Below are 24,487 nucleotides of genomic sequence, written 5' to 3'. Positions count from 1 at the left end.
ACATGCAAAATATTGGGATTTTTTTCTGAACACAGACTGAGAAGGGCTAAAACCCAGCTTATACTGAAACTTTGCCCAACATAGCCTGTGATTCACCATCATAGAGCTGATTTAAAAAGAGGTACATTGAACTTACGTAATTTGTTTCAGACAGAGATTTCACTACACATATACTGTGTAATTAGATTGCTGTCATCAAGGTAAGTTTCCCAGTTTCCAAGCTGTCTTTCTTATGAAGAGACACTGACACCTTGACTACATGCTAGCCTGAATTCAGCATCTTTATGGAGGCCAATAATTGCAGTACTCTGGATTATATCTCCGAAGTAGTGCATTTGTTCTAAAAAGCACAGAGTCCTTTCCAAATTCTGCGTGTCCCAAGATTCCCAGAGGGTTGGAACAAGAGCTGCTACACTCAGCAGTGAAGCAGCTGGCAACCAGCTCCAAGGTGAACTCTACAGGAGCTTAGTCTACACAGAATCCACACAGACACATTAGACTGAGAATCCAGCTCAGAGAGTGCACTTAGACCTGACAGCAATTATGTTTACTAACATTAGCAGTACTCACCTATCTAGTGCTTGTCGGGCCAGCTGTTTCAGTTTGGACTGGAGGCCTGCTTCTGAAGTTTCAGTAGCCTAAAGTGCAAAATAAAAAGAAAATCTACACATCCAAAAACCACCAACACATTTTATAAGCTCAGTTGTCATACTTCTAGATTAGAGCAAAGAGTAACTACCTATTTCTTCCAATTCTCATTTTGAAATGAGCAAATGTTTTGCTTTGTTGTTGTTTCCTTTTTAAGCTCAGCATAAAAAAATACTATGTAAGCAAATACCATTTTGCTGTTCTAGTGAAATGTTGATAGAATGGAAGTTATGTCTAAAATTCTTCAGCATGGAAAACACTGCATACACAAAAAGAATTGCCAGTACAATTAATTGTATGAAAACACTATTGGCAGAAAGAAGACACAACCAAATGTTGCATATACTGCTGGGCTTGGATGTGTTCAAATTCTTTTCCCCAAATGTGTTATAATGATCATGGTAACTTAGGAACAAAAATTTAAAATGTTTACTTTCATAAAATACAAACAAACAAGATAGAGTTTCAAGAACCAAGTTTTTAACTTGCAATCAAAGGCATAAAATAATCTATGACAGGGCAACAAAGCAGATATCAAGAGTGTTAACTTCTGTTCCCATTTGGGAGGTCATTTATGACAGTTTATATTTTTGTCTTCCTTACAGATGAAGCATGGCTTCTGCAGCTAAACAATCTGCAGGAGGCACAACGTGAGGTGTGGCTTCTCCTGTGGCACCCACAAGCAGGTCTCAGGTGCTAGCTTTGTGCCTTGACTGATTATCCCAGATCAGGGAGGTTAACTGAGGATACAAAAAGCAAGCTACTTTCACCCCAAGAAACAAAACTAGAAACACCCTCTATAAGCAACTAATTTCATTTGCAAATAAATTACGCTCTGGAGTTCCTGGTTGGAAAAGACTTTTAAAGATTTATGAAGGTAAGTAGTGAGGACTGAACACCAGCACACTCATCTAGGAATCAGCCACAGAAGAGGAGTAATGGCTGCTCTCTGAATACTTCAAGGGTAAGGAAGAAACACATCTCTCCACCTGAATATACTGAGGAGAAAGACAGAAGCAAAGCTTCAAGATAGCAGAGTTTCTTCACTCTCCTTTTATCCTGGGAAGAAGAAGGTACTTTTGGGTCATCCCTAGGGACAAAGCTTACCATCATGTCAGCAAAAGAATATGCTAGTCAAGATTAAAAGAAACTTCAGCAGTATCTTGTACCTAATGAAATACCCAATAAATGCAGCTGTTAATACGAGATATTTTCAGACCAACTGCAGTAATATTTGCATGCACTGACATAACAGAAGGAGGAACACAGCAGAGGAAAAGCAGCATGCTGCTGCAGTAAATGCTATGTAATAGACTGAAAACATTCTGCTCCAACAGCTCAAGTGGAAAAACTAGAGCAGTTCTACTAACTCTTGATCTGGTTACACTGTATCACCAGGGGGTTTTAGCCTAGGTAAAACCTGTTAACATAATGCAGAGGAAAGAATTACTCTAGTATGTAGCAACAGTATCACAACACCCTCAACAACCCACAAATATTTTTACATTATAACATTGAAAAGAAGAGAAAAAGAAAAACAAACTTGGTGGAGTTACATTATGATGGTGAGCTCTTCTTGTAATGAGTTAGTTAAGGCAACCGGACTTCAGGGAGAAAAGCAGTACCTGTAATTATATTCTTCATTGTTTATGTAATGGCCAATTCATCTTTATTAATTTCAGTGTGACTTGAATTGACTCATAATAGCTTTAATGTTGAACACTTGAGTAATCAAGTAGTATTTTTAATAGTTTTGGCATCAGTAGACTGTTACATCTTCAGAAAATGTTATACACACAAATTTCCCTTAAATGACTTCCTTTAATGTAGTCAGAAAGTAATATTGCTGACACATTAGCAAGTCATCTTCATTTTTAACAGTTTTTAATTTCTGTTTGTGGCATTTGCTCCAAGGCAAAAAATCAACATGAAAAAGGTTCCAGAATATTTCTAATTTTTAGTATAATCCAGTTCAGAGAAAAACCACATTAAAATCACAAGTCCCCATAAATTTACAATGCTCTGTAGTAACAAAGACTGGAAGAAACACTAAAAAAAAAAAAAAACAACAGTGAGAAAAAAAAATTAAACGGTAGTTTTTACAAATACAGGTACTCCATTTTCAAGTCAGCCTTTTAGGGTCAGTCACTTGTGAAAGTGGAAGAATTTCTTACCATCACATAATTCCACCAAGTTAACCTGTAGCTTAACATACTGTTTTCAAACAGAGTTCCACTGCTTCTGTGTACAACTCTATAGCTTCTTCTGCATTGCCTTTATCATCTTCATCAAAAGCCTGTGTAACTAGGAAGTGAGCGCGCTCCAAGTCCAACTGTTGTTTTGACTTCAGAGGGTCTGTCTTCTGTGACTGAACTGAATGAAAAAGAAAGTATTTAGCTTTTTACAGCAGCAGACATGTAAAAACATCCTGAACATGCCACCAAAACACTAGCAGCTCTAATCAGATGGGTAATATCTATTTCTTGTCTGGAAACAAAATCCTTCTAAATTTTGCTAAAAACATCTATGCATGGACAAAAAAACACCATCACACTTCCCTGAAGCAGAGGTTAGCTTTCAGGATATTTCAGATGTGAAATAATGTAAATAAAATCTCTTTCATACTACACTGAGAACAAGGATGCTTAATTACGTAAAATATTGCATCATTTGTGAAAACACATCACTATGACAATATACAAGTTGTTTAGGTGTCCATGTCACTTAATACCTTTATTAATGACCTGAAGGAGAAGACAGACTGCAGACCCCACCAAATCAATTCACTCAAGCACACAGCTGCTCCTCAAAGGGACACAGACAAGCTAAGCTAATGATCTGACAGGAACCTCAGGAAATTCAACCAGGCCAAATGCTATGCCCTGTGCCTGGGACAGACTCACACCCTGCAGGGTACAGCTCGGTGGGGAAGGGCCTTGGGAACAGCTGGATGAGCCACAGCCAGCAAGCCCATGGCTGCAATGAAGGCTACCAGCACCCTGGGCTGTGTCAGCAGGAGCTCAGGCAGGAGATGCGGCAAGCGACCGCTACCCTCTACTCAGCAGACTCTGTCTGGAATACTGCATCTAATCTTGGGTCCCTAATGAGGCTGAGGGTGCAGGACCTGGCCTTTTCAGAAGAAGCTGAGGGAGCATGGCTTGTCCAGCCAGGAGGAAAGATGGTCTGGGGGGGATCCAACAGCAACCCAACATGAGTTACAAGGTTGTCAAGGAAATGAATTCAGGCTCTGCACTATGGTGTGAAGAAAGGGAATGAAAATCAGCAGTTATGAATGGAAACCAGGGGAGATTACAACTACATATATATTAAAAAATAATCACTAGAAATACAATTGTACCCTGGGGTCCCAGAGGCATCAAGAAATTTCTATCCTTACGTGTTTTTAGGACTTGTCTGAACCTGAGCAACCATGAATATCTACCCTGCCTTGAGCAGGCCACAGGTCTACATGCCTGCTGAAGTCCCTTTTTAGCCAAGTGATTCTATGATTCTGAGAATTGCAGGTATGCAAAAATTTGAGAATTTGGTCTAAGTAGAACATGGAAACTAGATCAAACAAGGAAACCTTTATGAGAGCTCCTTTGCCCTCTCAAAGCTAGTAATTCTACATGAATACCAGAACCCACTTGCTTCAAATCCATCATGCAGCTGAGGCTTAGATGCCAGTTTTGACTTGTTCCTGATCAATTTTTGGTGCATATTTAATTACTTTCTCATGTCTGCTCTGCAGATGTGGCTCCTCAGAATATTTAAAAGCAAAGAATACCCACACTCAAGTCCTTAGAAAGTCAGTCTCCACTTAATTTATGATGTATCAGAATTCAAAGCACTGATGTGCTCATTGTATTTGTGGTTCCTCACAAAGGACAAGAAAATTAGAATAATAAAAACAGAGCAAACACCATTGATGTGTATTTCACAGCAGCAAACAACTTTCCACTCAATTAATTTAAGCAGTGGTTTAATTAGAAAACTCCTTACCCACCTGCTGAATGGAGAGCTTGAACTCTCTCCAAATACTCATTTATTTTTTCTTGAATATTTTCCAAGTTGGACCCAGCCATTCCAGCATAAATCAAGGCTTGTGCAGCTTCCTGCATGGAGAAGAATTGAGACAAAGTTAATGTTTGCTGCCTAGAAAATTACTTACCATAAACAGAGGGTCTACAGCAGCCATGAGTCGCATGAAAGCAAGCCCTTTGCTTTCTGCAAAAATACTCAGTGGCTGCAGGGAAATTCTGCTCAAAAGAAAATGTTTCAAGTTATCAGCTAGATCACGTTTAATTTCTCACATCTGGGACAACCTGTAAGACTATAAAAACATTCAGTTCTGTAAGACCAGATCTTAGGCCTGTTCATATCATAATGTATGAAATTAGGAGATTTTAAGTAAAACTTTTCAAGCATGCACTGAAATTAGTTTGGTTTTAAAGCTGAGGATTTAAGGTTACGAAAAAACAGTAGCTATTCCAGTCATTTGCATTTAATCTGGTAATAATGAAAGTAAACAAATATAAAAGCTTTTCAAAATCAGACACCAATAATTTTTGTTTAGAAAGTATTTTTTTTAGTTATTACTACTCAGATAAAGCTATCAAATCTGGAAAGTCTACAAATGTGAGGTTTCCTACCTTTTCAAACTTGTTTTTTTAAATGTTTGCATGTATACAAAATACTGCATGCAAGTCTCCTTCCAGGAGGGAGTGCAGGCCTCTGGCTCAGAAGCACAGTACATTACCCACATTAAGGCTTTTTCCATACTGTACAAATCTATTAAGAAAAAACGCCTTCAGCTGCATGCGCTGTATATCCCTCCACTGAATTTATGAAAGACGTGTAAGGTTTGGCAGGGTTGCAATAAATAGCCAGAGCTGACAGAGTCTCAGAACCATATGGAGAATCAACATTTGTCACCCCACAAAAATGAGGACAGAAACCTTGTTTTGTCCTCATTATTGACAAGGGAAAACCCCCCACTTTTGTAGCAGTGCTCGCCTTCCCAGCAGCAGAAGAGGAGAGGAGGTGGTCGTGTTGCAGGCAGGCTGGGAATGCAGAAAGCAGAATAGTAACTAGAGAGCTGCTTCACAGAGATGGTGCTCAGAGGCTGCCCTGCACAGGGCAAGCACAGATCCATGGCCAGGGGTCCTTTGTATGTTTTATGGCCATTATTTTTGTCAAGCTTAGCAACTTGGTCGCATATTCATCTGTTTAGTTTGTCCAGGCTTAAAACTGATCCTGATAGAGCCTGTATTTGTTATCAGGATATATTTTCTCTGAGAAACATCACAGAACCAAGTACTGCATGCTCCCTGCCAGCATCCATCTCCATATTACATCACATAAAACATCCACAGCCACTGAAAGGTAAGCAGAAGTACCATTTATATATAGCAATTAACTACCGCTAAGGTCTAGCACACAACTATTTTTTGCAGGGGAAAAAAGTGCACTACAGCTACGTGCTCAAGGGATGGGTATATTTGTCTGTGACATACTGCAAGTACAGACTGACGAAACAGGTGCTGTATTACAAAGGTATGTGGTCAACATATGATGCAAAGAACAAATGTGGATTTCCAAACCAGTGCTACAAAACCAGTGTATAATTGATGTTGTTTTTGTGATTTCAAGCACAATTGTTTTGCCTGGTTTTAAGATGTAAACATAACAGAAACAGTCTTCTATAAATCAAACCTGCAAAGGACTGAAGCAGTTGACCGAGTGCCTGTGGAGCCAGCATGCCAGCTGTTTCCAGTGACCAGATGGATGTGACATTCAGACTTAGCATTTATGATCTCTCCAATGTCACTACTGTTCTTTGTCATGAGTAGCATCCCACAGTCACACTACTAACTACTGATCATCAGTCTGCAAGCTGCTAATGGCTGGTCAACAGCCAAACTTAGCAACAGCCTTCAGCAGTTTTTCTGAAGTCATTGGTGTCCAAATATGATCCTAACATTACTGCAGAGCAGCATAAATTACCAAGCTGCCCTAAGCTAGTTCACATACAGCACTCATGTCGGCATCTATCAAAGTTACACGGTAGCAGAAAGCAAAGAGCACTTGCTAGCCACAGGATCTCCATTCACACAGGTCTGTTCTGGAGTTGTCTATGGCAACAACTGTACCATTTTCCATATTTCATCCTTAAGGTCAAGTTCCTGCAGAAGCCAGTTCAGCACCCAAGCTTTCCCACATGCTTAGTAATTGCACCAGTGGGCTCTGAACTGCTTAGAGCGATTGATAAGACAGCTGGTGACAGGCCAGAGCTTGCACTGTGCTAAAAAAAAAAAAAAAAAAAAGAGCATAAAATATCCCTGAAATAATAAATGCCATTTTGTAACCATTTTGTTTAATCTAACATGGCAGTGATTCTTCAGGCAACATCTGGAAAGCCAATCATATCTAGGTTACACTCTTGTCTCGTGTAGCTTCAAGTGCACCAAGACTGCCAGGGCTGCATTTTTCCACTTAGCAAGAATATCACCTGTATACAGTATGTGAAAAAGGTTTTCCATACACTGTTCAAAAGCATACAAGAGCGACTATTTGCACAAAAAGATGTTTTCATCCTGAATAGTACTGAATAATTTCTTCCAGATAAACACAGAAATACACAGTACTAAAGCAGAACTGCACATGGTTATCAGACCATGCACACACACTGCTGTTGATGAACATAGAGCTTATCAGTGTTATTATGGGTAACTATAACTTTTGCATATATACGGTTTACATATATAAATTTAGCCCACACAAAATTAAAAACTGGGTTAAAAAAAAAAAATACTCTTCTAGACTTCTTCCTATTCTTTCACACTTACACGCATAGGTCACCATGATATTAACACTATGCTTTTTAAACATTTCACAGATACCTTGTACGTATGAAATAAAAGGCCAACTACAGATCCCTTAACAAGTTAATGGAAGAGAATGACTTTGTCAGGATAATGGAATTTGTGGAATGATTACTGTGATAAGGACAAACAGAGGCTTTAAAGAGATCCCTTCTCGCAGGTGAGAAGTTAATGGGATATGGAACTTTAATGTAAATTTAAGACACATAAAACAACAAAATGAGACAATTTGCACAGGTGAAAAATGCCTAATGGTTGCACAAAAACCACTAGATACCAGTAGTAAGCCTACAGGTATTGAGCAAGACACTGAATCAACCTCATTATAGCCTTAGCTAAGCCAGCCTGAAACTGTACTGAAAAAATAAAATCTGATCCCTAACGGAAAGAATACTCACACGAGGTTAAAAACCTGTCACTGACAGCTTGTGAGCTGAAGCTGTCTTACTGCTGAGCATCTTGTATTTCACCACAGACTTCTCTATTTACTTGATGACTGTACAACAGCGTTGCTCTCAGCTGCACACCCAGGAGCAGCACTATGCCCACTTGTGGTTCTCCAAAATGTCCAGCGCTTACACTGCCAGCATAAAACTGGTCAGTCTTTCTGGCCTGGCAGGGCCTGGGGAGAGACCAGGAATGAAAGTGGAGAACCAGCGGGGCAGAGATGTATTTAGGTTACGATGAATCTTCCCAGAAGCACTGAAGGGGCTGTGTCTCCAGCAGCTGGAAGAAGCACCCGTTCCCGTTTTTCAAGCAGAGTACCTGCAGTGCTACCCCTAAGCCTGTCGGTAAACATCAGCGCACGGACAGCGCTCGTTCCCACCTAAAAACAAGACGCAGGGAAAAGGCGTTTCACAACCCGCCCTGAAGGACGCGGCTCCTCCGGAGACTGACAAACTTTCGACGCGCACGCACGGCCTTCCGCTCCCGTCTCGGCGGGCACCGCCTCACCTTCCCGGGGCCAAGCAGCTCGTCCCCGGGGCACACCCGCCGGGGGAGGGCGGGGGCGGCCGCGCTGACCCAGCGCGTCTCTCTCCGCCAGCAGGGCCGTGCCGGGCCGCGGGGGTGCTGAACACCCCTCTCCGGCCCTCCGGGGGCGAAGGAGGAAGCGCGAACCCTCCGGCAGCTCAAGAGCACCATGCGGCCCGCGGGGAGGGAACGGGGACACCGGCGCCCCGAGGGAACCGGCGTGTCCGCGCCGTACCTTGTAGTAGAAGACCGCTTCCTGGTAGCGCCCGCTCTGGTCCCGCTGCACTGCCAGCTGCGCGAACTTCACCGCGTCCAGCTCCAGCGTGGTGGCGTCCATGACTGGCACCCTCCCGGTGCCGGCGGCAGCTCCCGTCGAAGCCCACCCTGTCCCTATACCCGCCACCGCCGGCAGCCCCGCGCCCGCTCAGCCGCTTCCCCCGCCTCCCTGACCCCACCGCGCCCGTCGGCCGCGCCCCCCATGTCTGGCCACGCCCCCGTACCCTCCCCGCTGCGCATCTGGCCGCGCCCACCGGCTCTCACCGCGGCCGATCCGCCTTGTTTGGCCGCGCCCACCGCACGCCCACGCCCGCACGCCCTGACAGCGGCCGCCCCGCCCGGGGCCGCACTGCGCGTGCTCGGGCGCGCGGGGGCGGTGGAGCGGTCGGCGTGAGTGGCGCGCGGCTGCGTGCGGCGCTGTGAGGGGCGAGCGCGCGCGGGGCGGCGAATACAGCACTACGGAATTACAGAATCAGTTGGATTGGAGATCCTCGAGACCTCTGAGATCATCGAATCCAGCCCGTGACCGAACACCACCGTGTCAACCATACTGTGGCACTAAGTGCCACGTCCAGTCTTTCCTTAAACACCTCCAGGGACGTTGATTCCACCACCTCCATGGGCAGCCCATTCCAATGTCAAATCATTCCTTCGTTTAAAGAAATTCCTCCTAATGTCCAACCGGAGCCTCTCTCTCCTGGAACACGTTAAGACTACGTCGTCTTGTCCTGTCACCGACAGACCCCCCCCCCCCCCCCCACCCGCTACACCCTCCTTTCAGGGAGTTGTAGAGAGCAGTAAGTTCTCTCCTGAGCCTCCATTTTTTAGGCTAAACACCTGCAGCTCCCTCAGCTGCTCCTCACAGGACTTGTGTTCCAGACCTTTCACCAGCTCCATCGCCCTTGTCTGTCTGGATTCACTCCAGCACCTCAATGTCCTTCCTGAACTGAGGGGCCCAGAACTGGACACAGCACTCAAGGTGTGGCCTCACCAGTGCCGAGTACAGGTGAAGAATCACTTCCCTGGATTCTCTTCCATCCCTTCTCTCCCATCGTTGTCAGTCACGGGTGAAGGGAGCAGGTGCAGCCCAGGGGGGCTTCTGCGGTGTTTTAAAACAGAGTGGGTTGGGTTTTTTTCATTTCTCACTTTTTGATAGAGGTGGTCATGGTCAATCCCCTTGAGGCTGTGTTTTCTACCCTTAAGGAAAGCGTTTTCAGTGTGCACCTGTTTGTCATCTAGGTGTAAAGTGGAAAGCAAACAAAAACCCCAGGTGTATTGTACTGATCCTCGTTAAAACAAAAAAATCAGCCTAGCAGTTTTGTAACCTAGATTGCTTAGCTAGGATGTTCAGGATTTTTGGTTGTTTTTGTTTGTTGGGTTTTTTTTTTGTGTGTGGGGTTTTTTTTTTTTTTTTTTACCGTAAGAGGAAGTTAGGGGAAATCTGAGGGGGGCCCCTCCACAAGGAGCCACATGGCAAGGGGCAATGGGAACAAGTTGCACTGGGAGAGGTTTCATCTTGATATAAGAAAGAAAGTCTTTATGGAAGCATCGACCGCTCATTGGAACAGCCTCCCTGGGGACATTGCTGGAGGTTTTCAAGAGGGTCTAGACAGGGTGCTAGTCTCATCTATGCTCTTCTTCCCACAGAAGGTTGGACAAGGTTCCTTCTTACCTGGACAGTTTTGTGATTCTACAGGCTTTTATTTCTGCCTGAAAATACAGCTTATTGCAAGGCATTGTTTTCATGAGATATAAAAATACTGTCTGGCAAGTTATTATGCAGCTCTCTCTTATGAGTGTGTCTTTTCAGCCTGTTTTCTGATTATAGATTTAGTAAGAGATGCAGCTAAATGCAGGAGTACTAGTTCCTGAAATACTAAAAGGTATTATTTTTCCTATAATTTTCTTAAGTACAAAGTTAAGTGTTCCCATTCCATCTTCTTCTCTTCCTTATCCCTTTTGTGCTTTACTGACTGCATTTATATAAAATACAGTAAGGTTTAGTGCAGAAAGGAACTTGGGTCTTTTGATCTGCTATGTAGGGTGAAGTTCTTGTATTCTTCATAGCTTTGCTTTTTGGCTGTGCTCCTTATGAGGTTAGTTGCTTTGAGTTTTCTTCTTCTTTCAAAGTACATTTTGTGGTTTTTGTCTGAGCACAGGAAAGATCCACATTACACTAAGAGGTTTTACTGAATAAAGCTGTATTTGTTCCATATTTACCTAATGATACCATGAAAATGAAGGAATTCCAGTCAAGGTCTGCTTCAATTTGATGTTGAGACACAGTGGCGTAACATGTATAGCCTAAAATTAATTTTTGTATCATGGCTTCAGACTAAACTATTTATGGATCAAATACAAGTCTGAAGTATTCAGAGTGACACACATGATGAAAAGGAGGCTGAACTGGGCAGAACCATAGATAATGCTGTTCCTTACTTAAATCTACATGCCAAAACCACTTACACTGTAATGTAAGCCAAGATCTCTTCTAGCTAAATGGATTCAAAAATGTCACTTAGAAGAATTATTTTTTCACTATTTGATAGTCACTGTGGTTGGTCCTCTTCAGATAATAAATGGCTTATGTGTTTCTGTTTCTTACTAATCTGTAAAATTCTACAAAAGGCGTTTAAATGTACAAAAAAAGTACAGTAAGTTAGTGAGGTCATGACTGCAGCTAAGACTTCATACATACCAATTTTTGCCATTTGCTTGTAGTGGTGTTTTACTTTTGGAGCCAGATATTAAAATTGGCCCATTTTCTTCCTAGATGAGGAAGAATAATTTCTTTCAATTGATGTTGATGTATCCCAGACATTTAAATTTTTGTACGGTTAACTCTTGCCTCCCAAAATATTGTGCAGAAAATCACTTCCACTAACTGAGATTGTTATATCCCTTTTTCCACTTTCACAAATCCCAGTTCCACATCCAGGTCCTCCTCTGCCTCAGTTTCTCTTACCTTTGGTGATATTTGCTCTGCGTATCCCTTACTTCCCACCTTTTGCATACCTTAAGTGCCTTCCTTCCTAATCTCATCTAATGCTTGCTTTCTTTCCTTCCTGCCTGCCTTTTGCAGTCAATATTCTCCGAGAAGATCATAGCTCCTGTATGTTATCTTAATATTATTCCCTCCAGCTCATGTGTTTTTGCAGAGGCAGTATCAGATGAAGAAATTCAGGTCTCTGTTTCTGTGTCATAGTTTCTCATTGCTAACAAGACAGAATCAGTTCATTCTCATTTTTCCTTGCTCTGAAGATGCTTTCATCCCTCTTTTCCTTTTGTCTCACATAATGCTGTAATTTGCTGTCTCCCAGCTCCTCTTCCTGCCTCCTGATTTTGATTCTTGCTTCTCTGCCACTTCTTCTCCTCATGTTTTCAAATATATGTTGTAGGGATAGGCATTTGCATGTTGGTCATGCTTCTTACCTAAATTTTGCTTATTGCCATACCTATTTTCATTTGACTATAGGCAGAGCTTTTAATGCTTTATAATCCTTTCTTTTTTTCCCCCAGGAAAAAACCCCAAAGATACAAACCTTTGATATGATCTGGTCTGTGAATTCCTCCATCGCTACTGTTATAAACATATCTCGTAATATTGGCTTCTCGCAAGTATTAAGGTAGAGATTATATAATGTTAGAAATGCTTTTGCTGTGTGGATGTAGTTTTCTTTCTTTTTAGCAAGAATATTAGCAAGTGTGAGCAAGTAAGATAACCTCCAAGCGAACAGAGGATGAGGCCGAGAAGCTGCTGATCAACACTTTGTCCAGGGAACAAAAGGGCCCAAAGGCTACTCTGCCCGGAGAACTGGTGGCCAGGAGAGTCCGAGAGCCGCTATCACCGCTCTGCCCGGAGAGACGAAGAGGCCCAAAGCTGCAATCAGCCCTGACTGTCTGGGGAATTAAGAGGCCCACGCTACTATCAACTCCCACCTGGTGAAGCCAAGCCCAAGAATCAAAAGAAATAAAACCGCAAGGCAGAAGAATACGCATGCTCTAAAAAGGCGGAACCAAGGAGGGGCCATGCAGAACAGCTCTTGGAAAAGTTTGAATATGCATAAAGAACAGACAGTAAAAATGGTATAAAAAAGGACTATCCCTGAGCATCAGGTGTGCTCTTGACAGAGCGCCAAGGCACCCGGCCGTTACCTCTTTGCTTTATTTTATGTGTCTCTTATTGTCTTTATATTAAACTTTTTAAATTCTCACAGGAGAGTGAACCTTGTTTTTCACAGCAGGTTGGGAAGTAAATGTCCAAAAGGAGAAAGATGGATTTGTTTCACATATATTGTTGGGAATAAAGTCTCAAGCTTAGTAAAAGAACAACTAGTAAATAAAGAGGCAAAGCCAGCACAACAATCTAACTCTGTATCGACCCCAATTCAAGACATGTATGTGAAACTCAAACAAAAATTTAGAAAATGAAATCTCAAAATTGAGAAAAAAAACCTGTTTGTGGAATTAGGGGAAAGGATAGGTAAGGAATTGAATGTAACCAACTGCTGCGTCTGTGGAGGGCCTCTGATGACAGAGGAATGGCCATGGAAAGGCAGTAGCTTGAGCCCAATGGAACTCCTTAAGTGGAATCGGACAAGGATAAGGGGAGAACACAGACCAGCAGGGTGGGTACTGAGCTCAACAGCGATAGGAGAGGAGTGTCTCTGGCGCAGCGGGAACAATTTCCTCAACGAAGCAGGAAATACTCCCTGTAAGAGACAGAAAGTCAGTAATGGAACTTTTACCTGGTGGGTCCCCGAGAAACCAGCTCTGTATTGGACTCAGGAAAAAACAAAGGAAAAGACACTTTTAAAGTACATCGCTTTTTTCGTATTCATCACCATCATGCAGAATTCATTAATTCTTTGGAGTCGCTGAGTATCATCTTATCAGTCTTATCTTTTTCCTTGGCTCCATTCCGTCTGGTTTCGGGTTCTTTTCTTTTGATAAGATTTTCCAGGAATGAGAAGACCCTCCCCATCGTTCCCAAACTGACCACCCAAACTACAGACATTCTACAGCATTACATTACAGAACCCAGGCAAAGCTTTTCTAACATTAAGGAACATGAAAAAAACCAACATCACAATCCATTCATAACAATGACGTAACATGCGAAAAGCCAACATCACAATACCATTTATAACAGAGGGATCCGCCGGAGGCACCCGCGGTGCTGCGGTCTGGCCGCGGAGTGATCCGCCGGAGGGACTATTTGTGATGCGGTCCTGCCCGCGGAGCGATCAGCGGTGATGCGACACGCCCGCGGAGTGATCCGCCGGAGGGACTATTTGTGATGCGGTCCTGCCCGCGCAGGGATCAGCGGTGATGCGACCCCGACCGCGGAGTGATCCCCAGAGGGACTATTTGTGATGCGATCCTGCCCGCGGAGGGATCAGCGCTGATGCGGACCCGCCCGCCCAGCTGCTGTCGCTCCCTTTGCCCGCTCTCCCCTCTGCTCCCAGCGCTTCTCCTTGAAAGGGGACAGCTTTTCCTGGGGCTCTTTTCCTGCCGGGCTGCAGCGATTGCTCCCCTAAAGGAGCAGGGGCAGCTTTGCTTGCAGCGGCACGGATTAAACAGAGCAGGCCCGGAACAATTCCTGCCTAGCAGGGTTTGTATCACATTCCTAAGCCAGCACGAGAGCAGCAAGTGAGGGAGCGGCAGATGAAGGAGGCTGCGGCTCTGGCCAGGCTGCGGAGGCCTTCATCTGTAAAATAAGAACATGGAGAGACAAAGTAACCGGAAAGGGCAGGAAAAAAAAGAAAAAGCCAAGATAAACGAAACTTTTTTTAAAAAATAATCTGGATACAGAGGGACTTCTGGCTGGAGAACTTGCTGGGGAGCAATCCTGCCCCTCTGTGAGGCAATGCCAGGGCAACTCCAGCTGAAACCTGCACACAAACACCACAAAGATTTCGGATATTTGCAGTAAGCATCCACTTAGCAACTGCTGGTTAATAATTTATTCACTTTCCCATTCAATGGTACATTCAGTCCACAAGACTTAAACACCTTTCTGGCAGTTTTATTTACAGTCTGCAGCGTGTTCTGTAAAACACAGGAGTGCTCACAGACAGACACACACAACATAGGGATTTTCAAACATTTAAACAAGTGCACTTTATTCCGAAGGAAGTCTACACACTACTTTTTCCTAAAAAATATAAAAAATACTCTAGTTACTGTATTTTACCTAAACCAAGATACTTGAGAATTCTTCCACAAGTGATGCCCCCTTCCCCAAAAAGGGCACTCCGACAAGAAGGAATTCAGGAGACTGCATCACCAAATAAAATCCTAATGGCAACTGCTTCAATGCACCAGAAGAACAAAGAATTCCCACTCTGCATCCAGCAATCCCTGCTCTGCAGCCTGTTTGGATCTGCTTTTGTAGGGCTTGTGGGGCTTTTGCACTCACTTCCTTCTCCAGGGCAGTTCCCACAAAGAAAGAATGACTGAATTTCTGCACACTGTCACTCGGCAATCCTGCATTTCACACATCCCTTGGGAAACACATCCAAAGGGAAACACTTTCCTTTGAGCCCTTTATTTCAAGGAGTCTCTTTTTTACTGAGCATCCAGTGAGAAGTAAACAAAAGAACACGGGCCTGCTACCCTATGGTTCCTAATCCTTACAGTCTTTTAAGCAAAATTCCACCTCAACATCAGTGGTTTAGTGTGGTGGATCTTAAAGATGCCTTTTGGGCTTGCCCACTGGCAGAGGAAAGCCGGAATATTTTCGCCTTTGAATTGGAAGATCCAAACACGGGGAAAAAGAACCAATTAAGATGGACTAAACTACCACAGGGGTATTGTGAGGCCCCAAATTTATTTGGGCAAGCCTTGGGAGAAATACTACAAACCTTCCCCACTCCCCCAGGAATACAAATTATCCAATATGTGGATGATCTTCTAATATCAGGAGAAGTTGAAATTAAAGTTAAAGAAGCTACTATAAAACTTCTAAATTTTCTTGGGGAAAATGGACTAAGGGCATCAAAAAGGAAATTACAGTTTGTGGAATCAGAAGTAAAATATCTCGGCCACCTGATAAGCAAAGGTAGCTGAAAACTAAGTCCTGAAAGAATTACAGGGATTTTATCCCTCCCTCCTCCCTCTTCAAAGAAGGAGGTTAGGAAACTGCTGGGGCTACTGGGATATTGCAGACTATGGATTAAAGGATATACACAAGCAGTAAAATTTTTATATGAAAAATTAACAGTAGGAGACAATATACAATGGACCAAAAACTGAAGTTGAAACTGGCCTCAGTACCATCCCTGAGCTTACCCTCACTAGAAAAGCCCCTTTATTTATATGTGAATGCAGAGAATGGAGTAGCTCATGGTGTTTTAGTCCAGGAATGGGGAGGGGTGAGAAGACCAATAGCTTATTTATCCAAGTTATTGGACCCAGTAAGCCGTAGCTGGCCAGTATGCATTCGAGCCATAGCAGCTACTGCTATTTTCGTAGAGGAGAGCCGTAAGCTCACCTTTGGAAGTAAACTGATTGTATACACACCCCATGCGGTCCGAAATGTCCTAAATCAAAGAGCTGAAAAATGGTTAACAGACTCCAGGATATTAAAATATGAAGCAATTCTGATTGACAGTAATGATTTAACCATAGAAATGAGCAAAAGCCTTAATCCGGCCCAATTCCTGTATGGGGAACCAAAAGATGACCTGGCACATGATTGCTTGGAAATTATTCAATACCAAACAAAAGTTCGGGAGGATCTAGCAGAACAAGCCCTCTTGGAAGGGGAAAGAATATATGTTGATGGTTCATCCAGATGCTTGCAAGGAAAAAGAATGTCAGGATATGCCTTAGTCGATGGGATAAATATGCAGACCATCGAAAAAGGAAAGCTACCTTCAAATTGGTCGGCGCAATCTTGTCAATTATACGCTCTAAAGAGAGCACTGGAGCATTTAGCACACAAAAAGGGGACCATCTATACTGATTCAAAGTATGCCTTTGGGGTAATACATACCTTTGGAAAGATCTGGGAAGAAAGGAGTTTACTAAATTCAAAAGGGAAGGAACTGATACATGAAGGCCTTGTTTCAGAAGTTTTGGAGGCATTAGAACTGCCTGAAGAAATAGCCGTAGTGCATATCAAAGGACACCAAAAAGGGATGACCCCAGAAATAAGAGGGAATAATCTGGCAGATCAAGAAGCCAAAGATGCAGCAGAAAATGGGACTAAACGAATTACGTTAATCTTGACCCCAGAGAGGGAAGAATTGGAAATCCCTAAATTTAGTGAAGAAGAAGAAAAGGAATTACCTAAGAGAGGGGGAGAACAAGATCAGTCTGGAAAATGGAAACTCCCTGATGGGAGACAGTTACTTAATAAGCCACTCACTAGGAGAATATTAGAAGATATGCATCAAAAAACTCATTGGGGTACTCAGGCTTTGTGTGATCATTTTTTAAGAAATTATGGGTGTATTGGAATCTTTGGGGTAGCAAAACAAGTAACTGAGAACTGTATAACTTGCCAAAAAGTAAATAGGAAAATAATGAGAAAAACAACAGTAGGAGGCTGTGAGTTAGCTCTGCGACCATTCCAAAGTATCCAAGCAGATTTTACTGAATTTCCCCAAGTACAGAGATGGAAGTTCCTATTGGTAATAGTGGACCATTTAACGCATTGGGTAGAAGCAGTTCCTGCCACTAGAGCTACAGCTAATGTAGTAGCATTAACAGCAAAACCCTTCTGGAACAAATTATTCCCAGATATGGAATGGTTAATAAAATAGACCCAGATAGAGGAACACATTTTACATCCAAAGTCTTACAACAAATAAGTCAAGCCTTAGGAATAAAATGGGAATTACATACCCCCTGGCACCCACAAAGTTCAGGCCGGGTAGAAAGAATGAACCAGACTTTAAAAAGAACTTTGACAAAATTAATGATTGAAACTCAAATGTTGTGGATAAAGTGCTTACCTTTGGCTCTGTTGAGAGTCCGAACACAGCCCAGGTCAGACCTGGGAGTATCACCTTATGAGATGATGTTTGGATTACCCTTCCTTACCACTCAACATGAAACAGCCACTTATGAAGTAGGGGAAGTAAGTGTCAGAAAATATGTCACCATAATTGCCAGAACACTTGAAAATTTGCGGATGAAAGGAGTGATCCCTCAAACCACAACCTTGGAGTTCAAAATTTATACTATCCATCCAGGGGAATGGGTACAAATAAAAACATGGAAAGAACAATCTTCGACTCCACAATGGGAGGGTCCTTTTCAGGCACTGCTAACAACCGAGGCTGCAGTCTAGACCAGGGAACGAGGGTGGATCCACACCAGCAGAGTCAAAGGACCTGTAAAAGAACCTGAAGAATGGACTGTAATATCCAAACCAGGTGATACCAAATTGACTCTTAAACGGAGACCAGGTGGCAATGAACTGGAACAATCTAAATAATCCAAAGGATGGGCAAAGAATCACACCTAACTGTGAAGTAAAGCCAAGTGCCCCCTAGACAAATTCTAAGACATCTTGGAGAGGAATATTCCCTCTTCAAACGGGAGGGTTGGGGACTGTATCAAACAGGGGATTCTCATGTTCTGATTCCAGCCTGTGACTTGTATTTAGAAGGGAGAGAATCACAACTTCCATCAGTGCCACATCATATACCCTGTTTGAATCATTCTAACATGGGGCATGCCAGTTAGGTCAAATATAAGTGTTTAATCTGTGGGAAAATTGGCATTTCACACCATTGATGTCCTAGTTGTAAGGAGTGTCAAGCACAGAATTGACCCTCTATCCAGGCAGAATTACAAGTAACAGAAGTAATAACTTTGCTCTGCAGATGGGAATTACTAGTGCCTGTTGAATGGGAAATACCTGAGATACAGTGGGATACTACAGTTAAGAAGTGCCAGAAGAGATTTACCTAAAAGCTACAAAAAGGGAAGTGACAAGGAAATAGAGGGCAAGACCGGGTTGGCCACTGTACTCGCCACCGAGAAGATCCAATACACCTGCTATGGGTTGCAACCTCATAGGCAAGGGAGGTGGGAGTATAAGCCATGCCGGACCTCTGTTATTCCTTCTTTTGTCACTTATCCTAGTCCCTTTTGGGACACCGGCAAGACCATGTTACAAATGCTATCGAAAGCTTTACATGGAAAGACACCGGGGCTTCTTTCTTATTACTCATACCCATATCAACAGTCACTGTTATGACTCATCCAAATTAGGTATTTGCATGCATAAAGGGGAAAAATATTGGATTACAGAAAATTTAGGAACAAGTGGAAACAGACTAGGAAGTAATTGTCCAAAAGGAGAAAAATGGATTTGCTCCACAGCTGCCACCAGGGGAACAGTCCAAGATTTGGTAAAAGAACAAGTAGTAAGTAAAAATACAAAGCCAGCACAGCAACCTCGCCCTATACTCACCTCACGTCAAGACCTATATGCAAAGCTTAAACAACAATTAAAAGAGGAAAAAGATACCCCAACGTTGGGAAAGAACCTGTTTGTGGAATTGGGGGAGAGGATAGGTAAGGAACTTAACATAACCAACTGTTGGGTCTGTGGAGGGCCTTTAATGACAGAAGAATGGCCATGGAAAGGTAGCAGCATAGGCCCAGTAGAACTCCTTAAATGGAACCGGACAAATATAAGAGGGGGGAACCGACCTGAGAGGTGGATTTTAAGTTCAACAGTGATAGGGGAAGAATGCCTCTGGTGAACTGGGAAGAACTTTCTTAATGAAGTAGGAAACACTCCCTGTAAAAGGTATAAAGTAAGTAATAAAACTTCGACGTGGTGGGTCCCAGAAAAACCAACTTGGTATTGGGCTCAGACAAAAACAAAGGACTGTGTATATGATAATGAAATTGGACTCTTTCAATATAACGACACAGGGAAAAATCCCTATTTTGAAATCCCAGAAATATCAAAATTTTGGGAAAATATAAATCAACAAGAAGACAATTATTGGAAAGCACTGGATGGCTTATTTTGGATATGTGGGAGAAGGGCATACCTGAGACTCCCTTCACATTGGAAAGGGAGTTGTACCCTAGGAATCATTCAACCAGGGTTTTTCCTTTTGCCACAACCAGAGGGAGATAAATTAGGAATACCTGTCTATGAAGACTTCAAAAGAAATAAAAGAGATTTGATTGGAGGATTTCAAAAATGGAAAGATGAGGAATGGCCCCCTGAACGAATATTAGAAACATATGGGCCAGCTACCTGGGCACAAGATGGAAGTTGGGGATATTGAACCCCAATTTACATGCTAAATTGTATCATCAGACTCCAAGCTCTTGTAGAGATCATAACCAATGAAACAGCTGGGGCTATGGAATTAAGAGTCAGTCAGCAACGCCAAACCAAAGCTGCAATATATCAAAATAAGCTGGCTTTAGACTATTTATTGGCTGAAGAAGGGGGTGTATGTGAGAAGTTTAATACATCAGATTGTTGTTTAAAAATCTATGACAATGGAGATGCCATTCTAGATACCGCCAACAATATCAGAAAAATAGCCCATGTACCAGTCCAAAAGTGAGAATCAATAATGACTGCTAACTGGTAAGATGGCGTATTAGAGAAAGAATGGTAGAAGAAGCTAGGTTTCTTCCTCTTATGTGCTACAGCTGGTCTAATATTTCTCCCTTGCTTGATCCCCTGCTTTATTCAGCTAATCACCAGCGTAGTTCAAGGCATGCAAGTTGTGGCAATGCCTACTGACCCAAAGTTGGCTATGTCTGCAACAGCACAAAAAATTATGGTATTAAAAAGACAAAGTGATATAAAAGACCCTCTCGACGAAGCCAAATTGATCTATGAAAAGAATGAACGGGCATTAGAAGCCAAGAAAAAAAGAATTATTGCTCAAGCCAAATGATTTATGAAATAGAAAAAGGGGGGATTGTTATAAACATATCTCGTAATATTGGCTTCTCGCAAGTATTAAGGTAGAGATTATATAATGTTAGAAATGCTTTTGCTGTGTGGATGTAGTTTTCTTTCTTTTTAGCAAGAATATTAGCAAGTGTGAGCAAGTAAGATAACCTCCAAGCGAGCAGAGGATCAGGCCCTAGAAGCTGCAAATCAAATCAACACTTTGTCCAGAGAACAAAGGGGCCCAAAGGCTACTCCACCCGGAGAATGGGGGCCCAGGGAGGCCCAGAGCCGCTATCACCGCTCTGCCCAGGGGGGCAAAGAGGCCCAAAGCTGCAATCAGCCCTGACTGTGGGGAATTAAGAGGCCCACGCTACTATCAACTCCCACCTGGTGAAGCCAAGCCCAAGAATCAAAAGAAATAAAACCGCAAGGCAGAAGAATATGCATGCTCTAAAAAGGCGGAACCAAGGAGGGGCCATGCAGAACAGCTCTTGGAAAAGTTTGAATATGCATAAAGAACAGACAGTAAAAATGGTATAAAAAAGGACTATCCCTGAGCATCAGGTGTGCTCTTGACAGAGCGCCAAGGCACCCGGCTGTTACCTCTTTGCTTTATTTTATGTGTCTCTTATTGTCTTTATATTAAACTTTTTAAATTCTCACAGGAGAGTGAACCTCGTTTTTCACACTACTTTCACTCTGTTGCAGCAATACAGAGTCAGAACAGGAGTTAGTCCTTTCTTCCTCTGACTGGAGTATACTTGATGCCTGTTGAAAGAGTACAAGAATAGGATAAAGTCAAAGTAATGTTTTGTCTCAGCTTCCTGTGAGTTGAACTCACGTTATTGCCTCTGATACTACTTGCTGGGTTTCTTTTCAGTTAATTAGTCTAATTGTTGCTTTAGCACATTTTGATTTTGGCATTCAAAATATTTTGAGGGAATGTTTAAACTTGTTGTATAACATTCCATTAAAATAAAAAGCCCGAAAAAAAAACCAACCCCCATGCTGTTTCTTGGTGCATTTTTTCACACTTTCTCCCCTGCTTATATGATTAAATTATGATCCTATCACTCACATCTTTTATTTTGCCCATAAATTTGTGTTCTTTACTATCTCTTTCTACCAACATTTTGTTTGTCATACATTCTCTTTTCAATCTCACATTGTTTGCTTTCACATGGAGTGACTGGAATGATGTGCAGTATTAGAGTTGTCTTACTAATTTTGTATCCTTATGCATTGTTTTCTTCTGTTTCATAATGATTCCTAACGCTCTATTTGCATTTTTAACCACTGCTTAGCATTGACTGAAGTTCTGAGTACTCTCCAGAATGACTCGGCTTTTCTGAGAAAGGATAGATGGTTTAGCATCTGCCATTATGTACCTAATGTGGTGTTTTTTCCCCTGTGATTTAACAGCATTTAATTTCACAGGCTGTTTACTATATACCCAGGAGAGATCCTTGCACAACTTTCTGTAGTAGGCTTTCACAAACCAGAGTATTTGTATCACTGGCTGTGGAAAATTGCCAGGCTTGCTGTGGAGAATTGTTGAGGCTGGTTGAGCCAACGTGAGATGAGGCACTTGCTTGTCTTGCACCTGGCTAGAGCAAGGCTTAATGACTCAATATGTGGGGTGAAGCACAGGCCCCACAGCCCACATGTTGTCTCAGTGAAGCACAGAAGAGCACTGACACCTCTGTACAGGGGTGTTGATTCTGGGATGGGAATCCCCCTTACCCAGGTGTAACAGGCCTTGATAGAAGTATGAATCTGGTTGTTTGAGGAGACAATGATATATGGTTTTAACATGCTGGTGGGAGTAGACTAGCAGGCAGAGGTCAGACAGCCTTTCCTGCTGCTTTGACTTTTTGCGGGGTGGAAGCAATGCTGAAGTGTCAAGGTTCTATTCTGCCTTTGATTCATCTGTAAGTCCTATAGCTCAGCTTGACCAAAGGTAAGCAAATCCCTCATTATCCTTCCTTTATGTGTGAAAAAATATGCCCATCAATATCAAAATGAGAAAGGGTCTGGCCCCCCCCCCCACCTATGACAGCAACAACATTTGACCAATTATATTTGACTATAGTCCCACCCCCATTTACCCAAAAATATAACACTGACATTTGGAATCCTCCATGTAGAGGATGACAATATGACCCCAGTTCACAGACAAGCTGATGGGCTTGCTCCTCTGTCCTCCCCAAAACAGGTAGGTGTTTTTTGGTAAGATTTGTGATTCTGACTGTGTCAGAGCATATCCTGGTGAAACCAAGCTAATTAACAGTGAAGTTCAGCTTAATGAAAAGCTGAATTTGTTACTTTAGCTTGAATTGTTAATTTAGTTTAATTAATTGCTAGCTAGCCTTGATATATTTATCACTAATACAGTAAGTGCATTTATCAATGGCTATTCCAAATCCTTTTTTCTCTTGCTTCAATAGACCAGACCAGTAATGAATCTATGATTGTGAAAGTTCTTATTGAACATGACTAGACTAATAGGGCCAAATTGCTTACAATCAGAAATTCAGCCTAGCCGCACCCAGCCCCTCAGATCTCTAAGGACTAGGTGAAATGCAAGGGGGATTATTTTCTCCCAAATTTCATACTCTAATGCAGCACTGGCTCTTCTCCTTATTATTTCTTGCCATTTTAAGGTTTTTTCTGAGTTTCTGCAGTAGGTGACCACTTCGTTCAGAAGCAGAAGTTGGATATGCTGTTTCGTGTTTCATAGTGGCCTCGCCCTACACCATTTTAAGAACCAGGATCCCATATATTTTACCAATGGTTACTTTTTCCTCTACTTGTTAAAGAAGAGCTCTGTGTGGGAAACTTTAAGTACTGTATTGAACTGTCTTCCAGATTTCTACTCTCTTATGAGTGACATAAGAGACTATCCTTTCCCTAGTGCTCTCCTTTTACAAGTTGCTTTCCAAACCTTCTAGATGAGATGCTGTTCATATTTTGACACTATTGCTTAGCCAGGACAGTGTTCTCTCATTGCTTCCATGGACTGTGCTGTTTCATGTCTAGTCAGACTATAGGTAATCTCTTGCTATTTTTAGTTCCAAGTACAGCAAGAATATGGTAATTATCACTACTGTAAAATAAATAAAACGAATCACTGTATTGGCCCCCTCCCCCTTCATGTCATTTATATTATTTTAGTCACTGAAGTACGTTGAATAATCTCTTCATTCTACATTAAAAATTTGTAGGTTTGTGTTTTCTAGTTTGATTCAGTACAGTAACTATCAGGTTAATTTCTTTTAGACATGTGATGGTTAGTATTTTAAAGACTTGGGGAGATCTGGGACTTAGAGGCAGGGAGCGAAGTGACAAGCTAAGGAAGGTAAAGTAGCTCTCTAAGGAATGGCTGCTGTTTGCTCAGAACATCACTGAATATCAATATCTGTTTCATCAATAACTTGTTGAACCTGTATACACAAGTGTTAGATGGATTTTGCAATAATTTAGGCAAATGTTGCCTATATTTTTCAGCTATGTAGGAGCAACTCCTTATATCTATATTTATGGGACTGGTTTGCTTGGCTGTTCCAGAGCAAACCTGTTTATATTCTCTAGTGCATAAAATGTTTTCTTAAACAGACTAAATAATCTTGGCTTATTTTTGTGCAAAGTACCACAAATTTGTTGTTACATGGGCTAAGTATTGTATTTTCAGGCCTGAACCCCTACTTATTGATTATATTAAACTCTTTTTGCTACAAAATTTAATTCTCCTTGATTAAAGGCTTCTGAATATGAACCCAGACCTCTGATTGCTGCGTGTTACTTTTATGAAAAT

General features: G+C 42.2%; 2 protein-coding genes and 1 long non-coding RNA gene across 5 annotated transcripts in view; 1 reads left to right on the top strand and 2 right to left on the bottom strand.

The window, feature by feature from the left end:
* Positions 1-8,931, bottom strand: part of CAPN7 (calpain 7) — a 33,197-nt gene extending 24,266 nt beyond the window's left edge. For 2 of the 3 annotated variants that reach the window (XM_048300710.1, XM_048300727.1), the window contains exons 1-4: positions 8,740-8,931; positions 4,655-4,763; positions 2,864-3,021; positions 571-638 (exon numbers count right to left, since the gene is read on the bottom strand). In XM_048300710.1, coding sequence (XP_048156667.1) covers positions 571-638; positions 2,864-3,021; positions 4,655-4,763; positions 8,740-8,841 — 437 coding nt within the window. In that variant the 5' untranslated portion in view covers positions 8,842-8,931. Of the gene's footprint in view, positions 1-570; positions 639-2,822; positions 3,022-4,654; positions 4,764-8,739 lie in introns of those variants that run through there. The other variant, XM_048300719.1, reaches the window with a different exon arrangement.
* A 4,209-nt stretch (positions 8,932-13,140) lies between these two features.
* LOC125335132 lies at positions 13,141-14,130 on the bottom strand. The gene is made up of 2 exons (XR_007207351.1): positions 13,921-14,130; positions 13,141-13,492 (listed from the first exon to the last, which is right to left on the bottom strand). It is a non-coding gene; the product is annotated as an uncharacterized LOC125335132 (long non-coding RNA).
* Positions 14,131-16,021: 1,891 nt separating this feature from the next.
* The window catches only part of LOC125334382 (collagen alpha-4(VI) chain-like), a 69,612-nt gene continuing 61,146 nt past the window's right edge, over positions 16,022-24,487 (top strand). Inside the window, exon 1 of the mRNA XM_048321193.1 lies at positions 16,022-17,195. Within this exon, the coding sequence (XP_048177150.1) occupies positions 16,022-17,195 (1,174 nt within the window). The remainder of the gene's footprint in view (positions 17,196-24,487) is intronic.

This window comes from Corvus hawaiiensis, chromosome 1 (genome assembly GCF_020740725.1).
Source record: "Corvus hawaiiensis isolate bCorHaw1 chromosome 1, bCorHaw1.pri.cur, whole genome shotgun sequence".
NCBI lineage: Eukaryota > Metazoa > Chordata > Aves > Passeriformes > Corvidae > Corvus > Corvus hawaiiensis.
Note: the sequence above shows the minus strand (reverse complement) of the source record. Positions and strands in the feature narration are given on the sequence as shown.